The 18,618-nt window shown below is 40.4% G+C and overlaps 1 protein-coding gene across 2 annotated transcripts in view; it reads right to left on the bottom strand.

Annotated features, from left to right (window-relative positions):
• The window catches only part of myot (myotilin), a 30,320-nt gene that overhangs the window by 9,296 nt on the left and 2,406 nt on the right, over positions 1–18,618 (bottom strand). For both annotated transcript variants that reach the window (XM_063876351.1, XM_063876350.1), the window contains exons 2-10: positions 12,058–12,109; positions 11,696–11,855; positions 11,472–11,534; positions 10,443–10,584; positions 9,828–9,851; positions 9,153–9,272; positions 8,845–9,049; positions 2,517–2,727; positions 417–1,669 (exon numbers count right to left, since the gene is read on the bottom strand). In XM_063876351.1, coding sequence (XP_063732421.1) covers positions 417–1,669; positions 2,517–2,727; positions 8,845–9,049; positions 9,153–9,272; positions 9,828–9,851; positions 10,443–10,584; positions 11,472–11,534; positions 11,696–11,855; positions 12,058–12,065 — 2,186 coding nt within the window. In that variant the 5' untranslated portion in view covers positions 12,066–12,109. The remainder of the gene's footprint in view (positions 1–416; positions 1,670–2,516; positions 2,728–8,844; positions 9,050–9,152; positions 9,273–9,827; positions 9,852–10,442; positions 10,585–11,471; positions 11,535–11,695; positions 11,856–12,057; positions 12,110–18,618) is intronic.

An 18,618-nucleotide genomic window follows, 5' to 3' on the forward strand; every position in this document is an offset into this window, starting at 1 on the left:
CTGCCATATACATCTGCTATACATAATATATGCATCTGTCCATACCTCCTCATTCAACAGTGTAAAGTGTTTAAATACTCTCAATGTATTCCACATATGTATATATTTCACATCCTCAAATCTGTATTGTTGTTATTGTAAATATTCTTCTCTCTTTTTGCACTATTTTATTTATCTTATTTGCACCATGTATGTTGAGTTGTTGGAGGAGCACGGGACATAAGATTTTCATTGCAAACATATATGTTGTATATGCTGTGCATATGACCAATAAAACCTTGAAACCTTGAAACCTTGAAACCTTGAAACCTTGAAACCTTGAAACCTTGTCCTCACAGCAATCTATTTTTAAGTTTGTGATTGTCTGTAAACATTAGCATGCCAAATTGATATTAAAAACGATATATATTACTTACGTGCTTGGCGCTGCCTTGTAGCTGGCGGGCAGGGAGACCACAGCGGGGGGGATTCTGCTCTGACCGTTGGGAGTGTTGGGTTGTGGGAAAGAGGAGGAGGAGGAGGAGGGAGAGTTAGGGGAGTGAGGGAGGGAGGGTGACACTGGGAGATGCTGCTGAGGGAGGGGGGATGGAAAGGAGGAGGCTCTCATGGGTAGGAGAGGGCTGGAGGGGGAGAGCGGGGAGCGTGAGGGGGAGATGGAGGGGTAGGGGAGGTTGGAATTGGGGGACAGCTTGGAGGAGGAGAAAGGGGAGAAGGCAGAGGGGGACGGCAGCACGGAGCAGAGGTACGCGGCCGGGGCCGACATGGAGTCCTGGTTGGCGGGAAGGGTGGCACTGCCCAGGCCGGTCGCACTGGGGATGCTAGGGGTGAGGGTGATGGTGGAACGCATGGTGGTGCGGGGGACAGAGGAGGAGGTGGGGAAAGCGGAGGAGGAGGCAGGGGCGGGGAAAGGGGTGGAGGAGGAGGCGGGAGCAGCAGATGGACTGAGCATGGGGGGGGTGAAGGAATGAGGAGGTGCAGCAGAGGAGGCCGGGGGGGAGATAGGGGAGCTGAGACTTGAAGAGGATGGAGAGGACTTGCTGGTGCCATTGGCCTGGGACTGGATCTGGACCTGGGCCTGAGTATGAACCTGGGTTTGGGCCTGGGTGTGGGCCTGGGTGTGGTTTTGTGTTTGTATCACAGACTGGGCCTGGGTGTGGGCCTGGGTGTGGGCCTGGGTGCGGGCCTGGGTGTGGGCCTGGGTGTGGGCCTCGGTTTGGGTTTGCAACTGAGCCTGGGCACGGGTATGGGCCTCGGTTTGGGTTTGCAACTGAGCCTGGGCACCGGTATGAACCTGGGTTAGGGCCTGAGTCTGAGCCACAGACTGGGCTTGGTTCTGACTGAGGCCGAGTGACTGAAACTGTGACTGCGTCTGCGACAGGGACTTGGACACGGACTGAGATTGAGAGAAAGACTGACTTTGTGCAGACATCACTTTAGCTTGGCTCTGTGTTTTTGTGACATGTTGGGAGCTGATGAGGTTCTGTTGAGAGTGGTTTTGGTTCTCCTGGGCCTCTTGCAAAACGCTCTCGTAGCTGGGCGCTTGAAAGGCCGCCTGTGATTGGATGAAATGCCTCGGCCGCGCGTAGTTAAAGGCACTGGGAGGGAAGGCGCTGGGAGTGAAGCTCGGCAGGTCTGACATGTTCGCACTGTTGCCTGCAGGCTGGGAAGACTGGAAGGGAGAAGACACACACATCTCAAAAACTGAATAAAAGTTAGGAATTAGAACATTTTAAACATTTCAATTTAATTGAAATCAGCAACTAAAAATGCATCTTCAATCCCAAATGTAAAAAAATATTCAAGCTGTCAAGGAGAAGGAGAATCGAGTTGTTTGTTATGGCCGACTAGTGTCTGTTATAGCTCCTGCTGTTCAAAGAAGACAAGCTCTGAAATATTCTGATGAAAAATGGAAAAGCTAAATACCCTGAATAAACTCCTCAATATTGGCATATATTTTACACAGCTCCAAACTTTTATGCAGTTATCTAATAACTGGTGCTTTCTCTTAAGGTGTGCATTTTCATTTGTCGTTCACATTTAAACATGAAGTTTTAAGTCATAGAGTAGTGAAGCAGTAACAGAGAGCTATAAAGTGGTGCAGGAATGAGTCTTAAAACCAGGAAATGAGTTGGTATTTTACCTGTTTTTGAACGCGTTTGTGGCGCTTATGAGATTTCTATGTTTTGTTTTACCACATAAAATACATCAGTAAAAACACAACTGGTGAACGTCTGAAAATGTAAAGTCTCAAAACTACTACTAACGTCATCATGGCAAACATTAGGCGCCTTATAGCTTCACAGTGTTGGCGGGTAGTCCTTTGTGTTGATATGTGGAGATTATCCTGCTGAACAATACAGGTAAGTATCATAAACATGTGTTTGCCACAGAGATTCTTTTCTACAATACTCCAAAATCCAAAGATAAAAACCCAATAGATTATGACCTACAAAAATAAATCATCACTGCACCACCCAACAGAGAGATCAGAGAAGGAGTGTAAGAAATGCTCTCACAGTAAAATTGAGCTTGCTTGGGGTGAACAGCTTCGGTGTTGCTGTTTTCTCGCTGACTGGTGGTGGGGGTGAAGGTGGAGGGGGAGGGCTGGGCGTACAGGCACGGACAGTGACCCCTGGTGACCTTTGGCCCTCTGAGCTCAGGGCACTCTCCTCGCTGCGACCAAACGGTTCCTCAGAGGAGTAGTACGCCGGATGAGGCTCTGGAAAACTGACAGACAGAAACAGACATGAGGGTGAGGATGTTTTTAAAGAGAAGTCTAGATAGAGGGAGGGGGGAGGGGTCAGTGTTTCTTGGTGTTGTGAGATGATGTTCAATACACTTCAAATGCATCAGTTTTGTAGAGTAAAGCTCAACTCATCTAAATTGATCTTATTCCTATTATTTCCAATATATTGCTGTTTATTGTCATGAAAAAAATCCACAAAGAATACTTGCAACCCTAGATGAAATGTCCCTACTGAGTTCATAAAAGCTCAACACATTCACGTTGAAACCTAGCGTCAGATCAATCCAAATTTGACCCTGAGACACACTTGAACAATATTTTAAGACATATTTAAAGTCTCTTCATATATTTATAGAGTTTTAATTCTCAGGGACATTCCATATTTCTAGAAACACCAAACTGAGACCAAAAATATGAAATAAAACAGCAGTATTTCCTCTATGTCTCACGGAGAGATACCGCAGGTCCTTCCTTCCTGCAGCGGTCAGACTTCACAACCACCACGACCCCTGATAGAACCCAGGGGTAGAAGCCAAATTTCAAATGCATGGAGAAGAACTATTCTTTAAGATGTAAGGGTCTTATAAGTTATACTTTCTAGCAACATGGATTCAGTGCCATCACTCTGGTTTTAGGAAACACTTGTGGTTAAAAGTTAAAAGTGTTCCTGAAGCTCAAGCGGATTCTATCCATTACAAATAAACCAAGACCAATACATGAAAGACAAACAGCAGTAAATAAAAAGCAAAAATCCAGTTTCATGGAGGATAGCTAGATGATAAGATGCCTTGGTCTTCTGATGATCCAAGCTACATGGATTCAGAGTGAGTTACTGCTCAGTTGTTTTATAGAAAGTTGCTGCTGAAGCTAACATGAAAGTATCTCCTGTATTTACAGCACGGCTGCCATGGTACTACTGGGGCCGTGTAATGACAGGAACAGATATCATGTTTCTGCTCTCGTTTCAGCACACTCAGGAGGTTTTTCTTCCTGTTATACCAAGGCTGGCTGCTACTCCACTTTTCTTCCAGGAAAGAATGCTGTTCCCATGACTACCACGTCGCCCGGGCTAGGCAGCAGGATAATGACAATAGCAGTCTCTCTCATCGCTGCCTCTCACACACCCATTCACTCACACACAATGTTTTTCTGGCACTAAATAGTTTAGGCTAGCCACATCAGCTGACCCACAGTCTGAACACACACTGATGGACCATCCTCGGAGGGAGAGGTTTGGCTGGACTTTATTGATGGAAACATGTTATACAACAAACAGCCAGATAAATAGAATTTAGCTTCAATAAGCAAGTGGTGAGCATAATGTGGAGTGTTTAAGTGGACAACTGTTGACATACAGTACATGTATCTCACGTACACTGAGACTAATGGTAATCTAACCTTTGATAGGGCTATTACAGAACCATTACTGCCAACTAGCAGACTGGCAGTATGTCGAAACATAATAAGTACATTGATTTACGTAATGCCGAAACAAAATACCTGATCAAGATGTACCTCTTTGCAACATGTCCTGAGGTTAGTAGTAGGGCTGCACGATTGGAATAAAATAGTGATAATTTTGATGATCCGTGTTGTCATTATCATTGAAACATGTTTTAAAATGATCATGGTGTGATTTTATAATGAATCTGAGCCAGTGTGTAGAATACGATTTGTAAGCTTGGATATCTCTGCAGCTTTAATGCACATCATTCAAAAAGTCTTATACCACGTACTGAGCCTTTAACAAAATCTTATCTTTTTTTATGTCAGAGCAGAAAGAGCACAGGTGTTGCCCGTGACAGTGACGATGGCTCTGCTGCATTTAAGTGTCCCAGAAACCCTTGATGGTGACCCGGGGTCGTTAAAGTCCCACCTGAATGTAATCCAGCAATGGTTGATGTTATTAAATACTCCAGTCATCCTTTAAAGACTCTTCATGACCTTTTAATCCATAACAACTGATTACACAATCATTGGGCAGATGTCCGCTATCTAATCTGGAGTGCAGTGTGTGTTTGTTTGGTGTGTGTGTGTGTGTGTGTGTGTGTGTGTGTGTGTGTGTGTGTGTGTGTGTGTGTGTGTGTGTGTGTGTATGTGTGTGTGTGAGTGTGTGTGTGTGTGTGTGTGTGTGTGTGAGAGAGAGAGATCCAGAACTGTGATGGTATACCGTACATATTTGTGTGATTAACTGGGGAAAGCTATATCGGTCTTGGAATTCGGACATCAGCTGGCAGGTGCAGACACTACTGGGGAGTCAACCCTTTTAACACACACACACACACAGCAAACACACACACACACACACACACACACACACACACACACACACACACACACACACACACACACACACACACACACACACACACACACACACACACACACACACACACACACACACACACACACACACACACACACACACACACACACACACACAGAAGATCAGCATGGCATTGTGGGTAGGAGAATGCTAAGCTGTCCTAAGTCCTCTGTTTGACCAGCGACAACAGGGAAGACAATATGAATGCTAGACATAATCTAATAAACTTTCTAAAATGTGAAATGTGAATGAAATCTTCTGGATGCTGAATATACTTAAACACTGTACTGAAAACATTCTTTATTTTGGGTGATGAGAGATAAAACAAACCTTACGTCTTCTCCTGATCTGAGATCCTTATTTTTACTACAGTAAAAGTCCAAACCAACAGACAATTCATTTTCCTCAAATCAATAAAACAATCAGATAGACTTCACCTTGGAGAACCTCAACCTGACCTTAAAAGCCAGAATCCTGCCAATGAACAACTGTTGTTGTGCGGCGCCACAGGGGGGGGGGGTTCTGAAGGACACCGACGCAATTGGCTGAACTTCACATTACAGATGAGATCATAGCCCTAAACACTAGCACAGAGTAGACACATTACACCAAGCCAAACATACTTCACACACTATGAACACTCACTGGATTCAAATATGAAACCACGTAAGTCAACATTAAAGACGCACTTGCTAAATTGAATCACACACACACAATTTAGTACCTTTCAAGTTCAAACAGATGGAAATGTGTGGTGCAATATAAAACAAATGACAAAACAGCATTGTAGATAAGTGTTGGATGATGTGACTCAACTAGAATGCATCATGGAGTGGTGCAGCGATGGTGTATTTTTGTAGGCGGAGCCAAAAGTTAGCATTGCAAGGGCTCCCTTGACAACAAGCCAATAGGATTTTTCCATTGGATTTCGTAATATTGCAGAAAATAAGCTTTATGGCAAACACACATTTATGATACTCCCACATTTTATTCAGCAGGATGATCTCGTTTTTTTAAGCATAAATGCAATTGCTAGTAAGAAGAAGCTAACATCAGGCAACAAACAACATCACGGTCACATGACTTCACATCAACACTGCTAGGGTAAAGGCAACTTATGTTCTGCTTGATGATGTTAAGTGCTCTCAATTAGTCACTGGTTGGCAACCGCTGTTTTTAAGAAATGTAAAACCTTTGTACATTCACCAGTGTGATACTTACTGATGTATTTCATTTTATAGAACAAAACATGAACATATCTTAAGATTGTCTGGACGCAAAATGTATTTCAGTCATTCAAAAACTCATCCAAAAACTAATTCAAAACACCGTTGACCTTGAGACGAAGGAACCCGGGAGTGCAAAACTGATAATTAATTTCCGTGTTTAGGATCAACTGAGCAACACTCTATGCTTTGGGTTATTTTCCTCACATTTAAAAATATTAATCTGGGTTGTGTACAACCTTTCCATCAATATGAGCTCTTTTGTGTGCCTAGTAGCAAAGGGTTGAGTCTGAAGGACACGCAGACCATATCGCCGCTTTACAGATGAGCTCATAGCCCAAACTAAGGTACCACTTGGCTCAAGTATGCATGAGCAAGTCCCCAACAGAATACAGACCCGGGGTTTGGTGCTTCCCTAAGTGTTTCCCTGAAGCAGAAGGACTCCCAGGAAAGTGACAGTTTATATCATGTCACTTCAAAATGTACTAAAGGGCTTGTACTTTGGATCATTTCATTTTATGCTACTTTATTCTTCTAAGCCACTGCAGTTTGGAAGTCAGTATTATACTTTTTACTACCGTAGATTTATTATACTGTTTATTTTTTTTACTTTTCATATTCAGAATACTACCTAATACAAAATATAAATCTGAAAATAAATAAATATTGAAATATCATTATAAGTTAAAAAAATTATACAAAATAAAATAAAATTAGCTCCACACATATTCTGTGATAGACACATTTAGTAATTTAGATATGAGATTCTGAAATGGGTCATGAGGCTAAAAGAGTACTTTTGGTACCTTGTTATCATTTGATGCCCATACTTTTGTCCTTTAATGTAAGTAAGGTTTTAAACGCAGTACTTTCATTTGTAACATACCATTATAACAATTGAGTAGTCTAAAGTCTAAAGTCTGAATAGTTCTTAACCACTGGTTTAATAATGTGTGTATAAGATATCCCCTAAAGTTTACCTGCACCTTGGTTACAACAGGCGTCGAGTTTACTTTCACACATAGCTGCATTTTTACCACGAATTTAAATATATTATTATATATATTTTAAGGATACTTTTCACTGCACGTTTAACGTCGGTTATCTTCATTTAAAGTATTTGCTTGCTGACAGTTTTCCTCCATGCATGTGCGAAGGAGCCCGGAGCCAGATGACACAAAGCCCAAAAATAGACTAAAGTCCTCTATCCAAGTGCTCTCTAAACATAGTGTGACCTTTTCAGGACGACATAGCATTACGTTTCTATTATATAGACAAGTCGTGTAAACCAGCATGTTCAAAGAATTAACGTCAATGCAGAGATACGTTACAGAGGTAACAAATGCAGCAACAAATAGTTACAATCCGGGCGGCAGGTAACAAAGCAGCCAGTAACACTGTTCAAAGACAAAGCGGATATTTTCTTACCTAGTTTAACGTTTCTGCAGCACTTTCCTTAAAGTTTATTACTCACTGAGAAGAATTGGACTTTCCCTTCTGAGGGGAACCCAAACTCCGTCCTGCAGGGAGGCTGGACCGCAACAGGTGACACTGGGCGCTCACGAGGGTGTGTGAGACAGGTCCGCGAGGGTATAGCTGATTGGCTCAATTTCCCAAAAGCAGAGCAACGTCATCAAAACTACATCTAATTAACCTCAGCACCCCTATTAGTACAAGCCCTTTTCAAAAGCTGCAGTCTTTGTTCTCAGTTTTAGACCTAAAAGTATCCTAATATGTTTTCCTTAAATTCTCTCTTGGTAGGCTACCACTAATTAAGTCTCGATAAGGAGAAAAAAAAGGAATATAGGAAGACAGACAGACAGACTGACAGACAGACAGGCAGGCAGACAGGCAGGCAGACAGACAGGCAGGCAGGCAGGCAGACAGACAGACAGGCAGGCAGACAGACAGACAGCAAGCAATGGAACTTGAACACGGTACCGTGGTAATATATTATATTGATAACAGCGGCCTCTTCTGGATGTAAACTGGAACTACAACTCTTTACAAAGACTGAAATGGAGCTAATGAATGACCCACTACAATGTAAAAAAGTCACTACAATTGATCCTTTGAATTTTAAAGTGTTTTTTCTACTCAATTAATTGTAATGCAAGTACATAATAGACAGAGGAGTATAAGGCCAGGCATAAGGTAAAAAAATGAGATTGCACATTTTATTTTTCAATTACGCATTTTGAAAATGTAAAGAGTTAAGTTAAGAGCAAAGTTGAACTTCCAATTTGCTAATGTAAGATGTTTCAAGTCAAATATATTCATAATAATTCCACCCTATACAATTTTGAATGTATTGTCGTTCTCATTCTGAAAGTTTGACCAATATATCCCCCCCCGAGATGTCCGATCTGATAAACTCCAATAACACGCTCAGTATGATACGTGCCATAAAAAGGAAATTGATTTAAAATGGACTATGTTTGCATGACGTGGAGGTGAGTGTTAAATAATGTTTACCAATGCTGAATTACTGATATTGACCTAAGTGCAGTGTGTTTAGTGTGCATGTGTGTGTACCATCTACTCACTCTGCATCTGGGAAGTTATCTTCTAGCGGGCTTTCAGGCCACTCAGGTGGGGGGAGGGTCATTGAGTCAGGAAGTTCTGATGGAAAGCCGTCGCTGTTCTCTCCGAAGGAGGAAGTTTCCTGATGAAACATGGCTTCCTGTTCCTGTCGGAGAGAAACTGCTACCTGCTGATTAGCAGCCTCCACCTCCAGCTGCTCCTCCAGGTCTGCAAAGTAAGAGATGACTAATCATTTGTATTTGTTTAACACAGATCAACAGGTGAAGTTGTATTATATGATTTATGGTGCTATATTAAGTGACTTTCTTACCATTGTAAACTTCTAAGATTGCAGAGCAGGAGACCGTGCCGAAGGGGTTGATTACGACACATTTAAAAATGCCGGAGTCTTCTGGAAAGGCCTCTGTGATCACCAGTGTGCACAGCTCCTCTGTGGAGGGTAACAACAGAACAGGGACCATTTTTTATTCAATAAAGTCTTTAACTTTCGTGTCCAAGCAGGATTAAATCTGCACTTTGTCTATAGATCACTGTATATAGATACAATCTCATTCCTTCAAGAATTTATGCATGTCACTTTTAACTCCCGTCAGGGTTGTGCCGGTGGCAGTCACTGTAAATCACCTCTTCCTGTAAAAGCCACTCATTTCTGGATAAAAGCTTCAGCTAAATGTAACGTTATGGTGTCATGAAAAAGTAAAAATAATAAACCCAATAATTAAAAAAAAAAGCTAATTACAGAAACATATTACAATATAATGTCACATTTCTTAAATGGTCTATGCTTATATTTATTTTTTACCATATACTGACCTCCTGGACAGAGGTAAAGCCTTTCAACAAAAAAAGTCAGTAAGTGATTATTGGGGTACCGAAGAGTCGAAAGAATTACAAAAAACTACTTTAGTGAAAAAATGTTGAGAGCAACGTAAGAACAAACAATATATGTTTTGTAAAAGTCTTTATTGTATAATTCTGTACTTACCTGGCACTGATGCAGAGCTGGCTTCTGGGAAAACAAGGAGAAAGAAAAGTTATTTCTATTTCTAGTCAGCTCTTGACCCTATTTAAATTCATGCTGCCATGGAGTAAGTTGCTATAGAATGTTGCAGTTTTTTGTTCCACATAAAATACCATAGTTAGAGATTGCTAATATATTTATATGAGAAATAGTAAACTTATGCAAAGGCAATTCAAATCACACTCTACCAGCCATCCGGATGTAAACCCTACTGTACTCAAAACAGATTTGAGCAATTACAAAGCCCTGAGAGGTAAGTCAGAAAATAAATCTCTGTTTATCCATTTTCCATGTGTGATCTAAATTCTTATTTTCTGTTTTGTTTATAACCTTAGAAATGTTGGTGATTTTTAGTCAGTCTCTTTTTTGCAAGGTGTTTGTTGTTGTAATAACTATCTTAGCCACAAGAGGTTGCACCACTACCTCATGTTTTAAATAGGATATTCATGTATCCATTTAACAAAAGTGTATAATGTGTCCGTTTGTTTTGATTTGGTTTGTGTAACACACATTGAAAGTCCAATTTATGGCTCATGTCCAGGTCATATGACCCCAGCCCAATGCCAAACACACACTCACTCTTGCGCAGTATCCTGAAATCATCCGAGTCCAGTACTTGCTCGTCCTCCCTGTACCACATGACCTGCAGAGGTGGAGTTCCCCTCAGTCTGCACTCCATGACCACCAGCTGCCCATTCACTGTGGACATATCATGGAGGCCCTGCAGAGTGCAGGACGACGGAGGCAGAGGTGGAGAAATGGAAAAGAGGACAGGAAAGAGAAAGACTTAAAGGAGGAAATTGAATCAGTAATCTTTCGTTTAAGACGTACAGTTTACCAAGTGTGTCAGGCCACCATATTGTATTAACATACAAAATGTCTCTTAAAAGAGACACATATCAACCAGGAGGAGACTCAAAATGACAAAAAATAAACAGAAAACGACTACAAGAGACAAACAGAGACTCAAAACAACTACACTTTGATCAAAACACTACAGGTCAATGCCTTATGGCTGCAAAGAGAGCCGTGGTGGAAACTAACTAAGTACATTTACTCACTTTGAACTTAAGTCATTTTATTTTTATTTGAAATGAACTTGAGTGTTTCCTTTTAATGGTACTTAATACTTCTACTCCACTACATTTAAAAACACATGATATGCTGATATGGTATGATGCAGTACTAATCTACACAGTATTTTATCTAAATGTGTATCTGAGTTTTGCTGACATTAACACATTATAACACTAAAAAAGGACTTGCATGTTTCAAAAAATCTAAACTATAATAATATAATACTGTGAAAAATCCATTCAGCATAACATGTACTTTAACTTTCGATACTTGAAGTATGTTTGTTGTTCGGAGTTTGAATCTCTATGGTTTTTACACTTATTGTAAGTCGCTTTGGACAAAAGAGTCAGCCAAATGTATATGATAATATTTATTTACTTTATAGCATTATAAAATGGGTCATTTTCCAGGTTGAGTACTTTTCTTTCAGTAACATTTGGGAATCAGGACTTTTACTTGTAGTTCAGTATTTTTTAGACCATAGTATTTGTATACCGTATATATGCGAGTAGGATAAACAATGTGTCTTACTTTAACAAAAGTAGGGGCCTCTCCAGTCCCTGGGTACTGCTGATTGAAGATGGGACTCTGAGTCTGGGAATGAAAAATATACATATATTGAATTAGATTAATAGTCTTATCATTTATTAGCTTAGTGGTAAAACAGTTACTCCAACAATATGTACAGTTACTGTCAAATCTACAGTACGGGTTGAATCTAAACTTTGTCATGTCTATTAAATTAGGGGATTTACGGTCGGAGGGCTGACAAGCAGCGGCTGCACCAGGCCGGAGTGTTTCTGAGCGAGCAGGGCGGAAGAGGAGGAGGAGAGCTCTCGAGAGGAAGAGGTGGCAGAGGAGGAAGAGGAGATGGTCAGGGACATGGTGCTGGTCTTCTTCTGCACACCCTGGAGGCTAAAGTCACACACAGGGACATGAGACACATTAGCAATGATTACAGAATTATCATCTGGGTATTTTTATGGTTTTCCTGAGCATTCACTTGTTGATAGAGTTTTTAAAATCAATAACGAATCTGCCAGTGTGTGAGTGATTCGTTTTACAAAACTATAGCTCTTGTCATAAACTCTGTATGTTTGTGTGTTATGTAACTTACTGAGCCATGTTTCAGGCGTTCCAGGAGGCAGTGACAGACGTTGTTTTAGTCTCTACAAAGACAAAAGCAGACATGTTATACTCTCCTACCATTTCATTCCAGCTTTTATCGCAGCGTAGTAGAACCTGTGTCTGCTGATCACTAAGATTGACAATTGCCTGCTTCATAGGACTGTTTCTGAATACTCGTAACAGATTTATACCGGTGCTTCACATCAGAGCGTGCACAGAAAATGATTTTAAATTATAACAACAAAAGAGAAAAATGATTGCAACATTAAGGATCATTTAACCCTGAGCAAACAAACACAAATATTCTTTACACTCCCTCAACCTGCCAGAATGTTTCCAATGCTGAAGCAAATCAAAAGAGTTGGAGTAGGTCCTTTCTGATTGGCAGAACATCCAAATACAATGATTGAGAAACAGAAAAGGGCTTGATTAGAATGATTTGAGATTCTGATCGAGCTTTTCTTTATGAGTGTGATCCATGGTAAGCAAAACTCTAGGAATCACAAAAAAGCACATACAGTGGGGCAAAAAAGTATTTAGTCAGCCACCAATTGTGCAAGTTCTCCCATTTAAAAAGATGAGAGATGCCTGTAATTTTTATCATAGCTACACTTCAACTATGAGAGACAGAATGAGGAAAATCACCAGGAAATCACATTGTAGGATTTTTAAAGAATTAATTGGTAAATTCCTTGGTAAAATAAGTATTTGGTCACCTACAAACAAGCAAGATTTCTGGCTCTCACAGACCTGTAACTTCTTCTTTAAGAGGCTCCTCTGTCCTCCACTCGTTACCTGTATTAATGGCACCTTTTTGAACTCGTTATCAGTATAAAAGACACCTGTCCACAACCTCAAACAGTCATACTCCAAACTCCACTATGGCCAAGACCAAAGAGCTGTCAAAGGAGACCAGAGACAAAATTGTAGACCTGCACCAGGCTGGGAAAACTGAATCTGCAATAGGTAAGCAGCTTGGTGTGAAGAAATCAACTGTGGGAGCAATTATTAGAAAATGGAAGACATACAAGACCACTGCTAATCTCCCTCGATCTGGGGCTCCACGCAAGATCTCACCCCGTGGGGTCAAAATGATCACAAGAACGGTGAGCAAAAATCCCAGAACCACACGGCAGGGACCTAGTGAATGACCTGCAGAGAGCTGGGACCAAAGTAACAGAGGCTACCATCAGTAACACACTACGCCGCCAGGGACTTAAATCCTGCAGTTCCAGACGTGTCCCCCTGCTTAAGCCAGTACATGTCCAGGCCCATCTGAAGTTTGCTAGAGGGCATTTGTATGATCCAGAAGAGGATTGGGAGAATGTCATATGGTCAGATGAAACCAAAATAGAACTTTTTGGTAAAAACTCAACTCGTCGTGTTTGGAGGAGAAAGAATGCAGAGTTGCATCCAAAGAACACCATACCTACTGTGAAGCATGGGGGTGGAAACATCATGCTTTGGGGCTGTTTTTCTGCAAAGGGACCAGGACGACTGATCCGTGTAAAGGAAAGAATGAATGGGGCCATGTATCGTGAGATTTTGAGTGAAAACCTTCTTCCATCAGCAAGGGCACTGAAGGTGAAGCGTGGCTGGGTCTTTCAGCATGACAATGATCCCAAACACACCGCCAGGGCAACGAAGGAGTGGCTTCGTAAGAAGCATTTCAAGGTCCTGGAGTGGCCTAGCCAGTCTCCAGATCTCAACCCCATAGAAAATCTTTGGAGGGAGTTGAAAGTCTGTGTTGCCCAGCGACAGCCCCAAAACATCACCGCTTTAGAGGAGATCTGCATGGAGGAATGGGCCAAAATACCAGCAACAGTGTGTGAAAACCTTGTGAAGACTTACAGAAAACATTTGACCTCTGTCACTGCCAACAAAGGGTATATAACAAAGTATTGAGATGAACTTTTGTTATTGACCAAATACTTATTTTCCACAATCATTTGAAAATAAATTCTTTAAAAATCCTACAATGTGATTTCTGGATTTTTTTTCTCATTCTGTCTCTCATAGTTGAGGTATACCTATGATGAACATTACAGGCATCTCTCATCTTTTTAAATGGGAGAACTTGCACAATTGGTGGCTGACTAAATACTTTTTTGCCCCACTGTAACATGCTGTGCAAAATAAACTGAACATGGTGCGTGATTGTGGACTTCATGGTTAACGGGGAACTAACAGTCTGAGGAATGGCGGCGTTCCCGTTGTTTATTCTGTAGCAGCTATGTAATAAGGCTGATATGAATCCCTGTATTTGTCTTAAACTACCTTTTTGTTCCAGAAATCAATGCATTCAGAAGCATAAATCTCAGCACCTTTTTGCTATTCTCATCTGTTTTTCCTGTGTAGGTTTTTACTACCCACCAAGTGGAAAAAGTCCTAAAGCCAGCAGAAATACATCGAACGTTTTCATTATTTATTTAATTCACATAGTACTAAAAATATTCACCAAACACAAGCATCTGTGGCGGACACAGAAATCCTGCTGTCAACACAGTCTGTTCCTTCTTAAATACTTAGTTGAATAGGCAGAATGTAAGTTAAATTAAACAGTGTGTAAAGTTGAATTACAGAACCAAAGAAGGCTTTTTGTATGAAGAAGAGGGACAGGAACAGCATATTACAACTGTTTCAACAAATACAGTAGCTGTCTTATATTCAAATCATTTGTTCAGCAATACAGCATATGCATATGTAGAAAAAACTAAGTATCCAGCCTGCATTTCAACATTTAAAAATGTATATGATCTTTAAACTTGAGAGAAATCTCATGAACAGTTGACTACAAAAAATAAACGGACTGTTTTTAAATGTCCTCTGTGTATGCAATGACCTGCACATGCCATACATATTACGTACAAGACGTGTGTAACACCTAACTACCGTGACGTACGCAACTTACATCACCTACTTACATATTATGTAACATATTTCACTTATTTAACATACCTAATTTCCCTCATATTCGCAACTTTAAAAACATCATCATATTAAGCTTAACCATTACTTTAACTTGACAGAATTGTTCTCTTACCTAAACCTAGTCATTTTTCGATCAATACAAAATGAAAATCACATGTAAAACTGCAACCTGTTGACACTGCTGCCTGTCGCTTGCACCCTCAAACTGTCAAGTCCTTATGGGAGTCATTGGCAAACACACACAGAGGATGCACTAATGTATATACAGGTGCACTTAAACACACATGCACACCTAGAATATCTCGGTTATGTGAACTTCCTGGTCCTTAGTGTGTGAACCAACATTTTAACTGTGCATTATGCAACAGATCCTGCCTCTGACACTGGGTACTCTTGTATCCCCGGCCCAACACATGCATAACTTGCTCTGTAACGGAACACTGATTCTGACCATCATGGTCTCGCTTTGTGTAGCTATAGTATGGGTTATTGTAGAAAATCTTTCATTTCAAACACACCATTTAGACCCCCACAGACCCAAGCCTGCTGCTCTTGGTGGCTCTGGGCCCAGAGAAGGAGCTGACAGAGGAGGCTGGGGTTCAGGTTTCCAGGCTAAATTAAACTGTGGCACCTCTGAGCATTGCAGAGACTCTCTGACCTGAGATAAATCTCTGTCTCCATTAACAAGACACTTACAGACAAACAGTGGCGGGTTAAACTCTTTCATACTCTCTTATCCCAACGCTCATTGGAGTTTTAGCTCTTTATCTGTCCATTTTACTGTATAACACCTACATAAACATAGACTGTCTGAAAGAGAAGATCTCAGATTGAGAAGGAAATAGTCACAGCATGTTCAATATCCACGTGTACGTCACCATGTGTGTGTTCTTTGGTTAAAGCCTCCTGTTGATAAAACAACAGCTGCTGCTGAAGCCCTCGTATCAATTGTCTCTCGGTTACATAACCAAGGATTTACGGCAGCGGCAACAATCTACATTCAAACCTCACCTCTAATCTGTTGCCTGGCAGGCAAATGATGACAGAGACAAGCAGGAAGTGGAGGACAGCTTTAACGACAAACAAAACAAGCATGCAATCTTTATAATATCAAATCAAAGTAAAGTCATTTCATTTATTTCTGACTTAGTCTTTCGTATAGCTCCAAAAACATTGGATCCTATATTTCCCATATTGCAACTCAATCGTTCCATGCTTCCAGTTTATAACGTTTTCTGGTTAAAATGTCTTTCTTCATGCCGAAAAAAGAGAAAACCAGGTTAATGATCACATAATTAGGATATATTTTTTAAGGTATTTTTGGACCAGAGGAACATTATTGGAAATGTATAGAGGTGAAAGGGACAGAGGAGAGGACATTGCCTAAAATGTTCGCCCGCTCGGGATTTGAACCGGTTTACTAAACAGCTCTAACCACTGAGCTATCAGGGACCCTGGATTTATTTATTTTTTGCTGCTGCGTGTTTTATAGTCCAAGAAAAAAAACCTCTAAATGTATTTATTTACATTAAAGAGGTCAATTTAAAAGGAAGACTCGTACATTACCGAGCAAGAGACATTACATTTCTAAGAAAAAAAAGAATGTTACAATGGTGCATGGAAGCGAAGGGGTTTCTTGACTTAATAAACAAAAAACAGATTAAAAAAAAATATTATTCCCCTTTGATCTCAAATAATATTGCAGTGATTTCCTTGTAAATGGTTACTTTAATATTTGTTTTTACTTACAATAGCCCTCATCCAAATTCAGAGTCATTTATTACACATTTAAAAAAAATCCCTGACCATTAATATTAATAACTATTAATTTATGATAAAAATAAATGTTCATTTATAAAAAGAACAATAATACTAGTCTAGCCCAGCCTCTCTCCTGCAGGGATCAAAGTAGCTCTGGTCCCTGACTGACCCAATACACTCCACCAGTGACCTGAACTGGTGTGAAGCAGCGGGCTGCTTTTGGATCTTCATATAATTTAAGAAACACATTGTACTAACAGATTTACACCAGGAATATTTCCCATCATAGACTGCAGGGTTTATATTTGCAATGGTGGGTATATTTAATAGTTTTTCACAATATCATCTGCAAATATGTCGACTAATTTTAGAACTGGTTTCAAATGAGCAGGACCTTAATGCTCTGTTCTATGAGTGTTATACAGAAGCCCTGAGAGGCAGTGAGAAAACAGTCTGGTGGATTATTTATAACTCTGATCCAAAGTGTTTTCTCTCGTGTTAATGATTTAGGAACAGGTAAAAAAAGATTTTGCCAGGACCATTTTGTCACGATCCAATGTTTGTTGTTGTAATACCTTTTCTGACCAGAAGAGGCTGAAGTGCACCACTACCCCATGCTGTGAACCGGACTCAAAGCATCAATGTTTACTTCGATTCCCCTGTGCTCGTTAATAGAGGGTATATCTTGTTATTGAAAGGAACATTATACTGTTAAAAAATTAAGAAATACATGGGAGGAAAACTTTTGCTAATATCTTATCTTGCTAATAATAATAAAAAAACGTTTATGTTTGACTTGGCAAAACAGTTTTTCACCTGTTCCTATCTCATTAACCCAGGAAAAACATGAATATAAAAAATACGAAATAAGACTTAGAAAAAAGATTACTCAAATATATATTTTTTTCATTTGCCTCTTAGGGCTTCCGTACACAAATTCCACGATTTTAATGGATTGTTTTTGACTTCAGTTTACATTCTAAGGTATTCTCTCTGCTGGTGCTGGCGCAAAACCAATCCGTCCTGCATAAATGAGCAGATGTTCTGCTATTGCAGTTTACTTTTTTGATCTAGGGCCCATAACTTTATATCAGTAAAGACGGAGAATATTTTTACCAACAATGTTCATCTGTATGGGAAACAGTGTCTGCACTTCCAAGTTGTAACTCTTTCTGAATGCAGAGCCACCTGGTGTCAGTAGAGAAGATCAGGATGAGTCACACTGGGGAACATCATCATTCAGTTTCTACTGTGTATACACAATATATTGTTCCGGATCTGACAGTGTTGATGGAGGATTATGGTGAGATTGAGGAAAACACTGCAGGATGATTCATGTCGGCTGTTGCCATAGAAATAGCCTCTTGCCTGAATTATTTTGGTTTCTGTAATCAATTCCATACAAAATCAGCCTATTGTGCATACAGTACACTTTCGAGGTACTTTAATTGAGTCTTTTCTAATGTCTAACATTTCCTGAATTCTACAGACAGTTTCTGAGATATTATGGTCGATGAAGTCAAGCTTTAGGTGGGAAAAAGGAGGAACTCTACACCAACGCCTACCCACAACCCACCTTGTTAAATTTAAACAAACCACCCACTGTGTAATTCCAACCCTGCATATGGCAAAGTGGGTCCTCCAGCCCCCGGCTGCTCTCAGATGAGGACAGATTTAGCACAGCAGCAGTGCAGCATATTCTAGCAGCAGAGCTGGATGAGTGTTGAAATATAGCAGTGAGCATTTATGACATATGTGCACTCTTCTTTGATCAAAAATAAACCTATGGAGCAATACAATTAGAAACTGCAGGAAGCTTTTATGTAGAGAACAAACTACAGCCAGAAGGACATGCATG

Source organism: Eleginops maclovinus, chromosome 23 (genome assembly GCF_036324505.1).
Source record: "Eleginops maclovinus isolate JMC-PN-2008 ecotype Puerto Natales chromosome 23, JC_Emac_rtc_rv5, whole genome shotgun sequence".
In the NCBI taxonomy this organism is placed as follows: domain Eukaryota; kingdom Metazoa; phylum Chordata; class Actinopteri; order Perciformes; family Eleginopidae; genus Eleginops; species Eleginops maclovinus.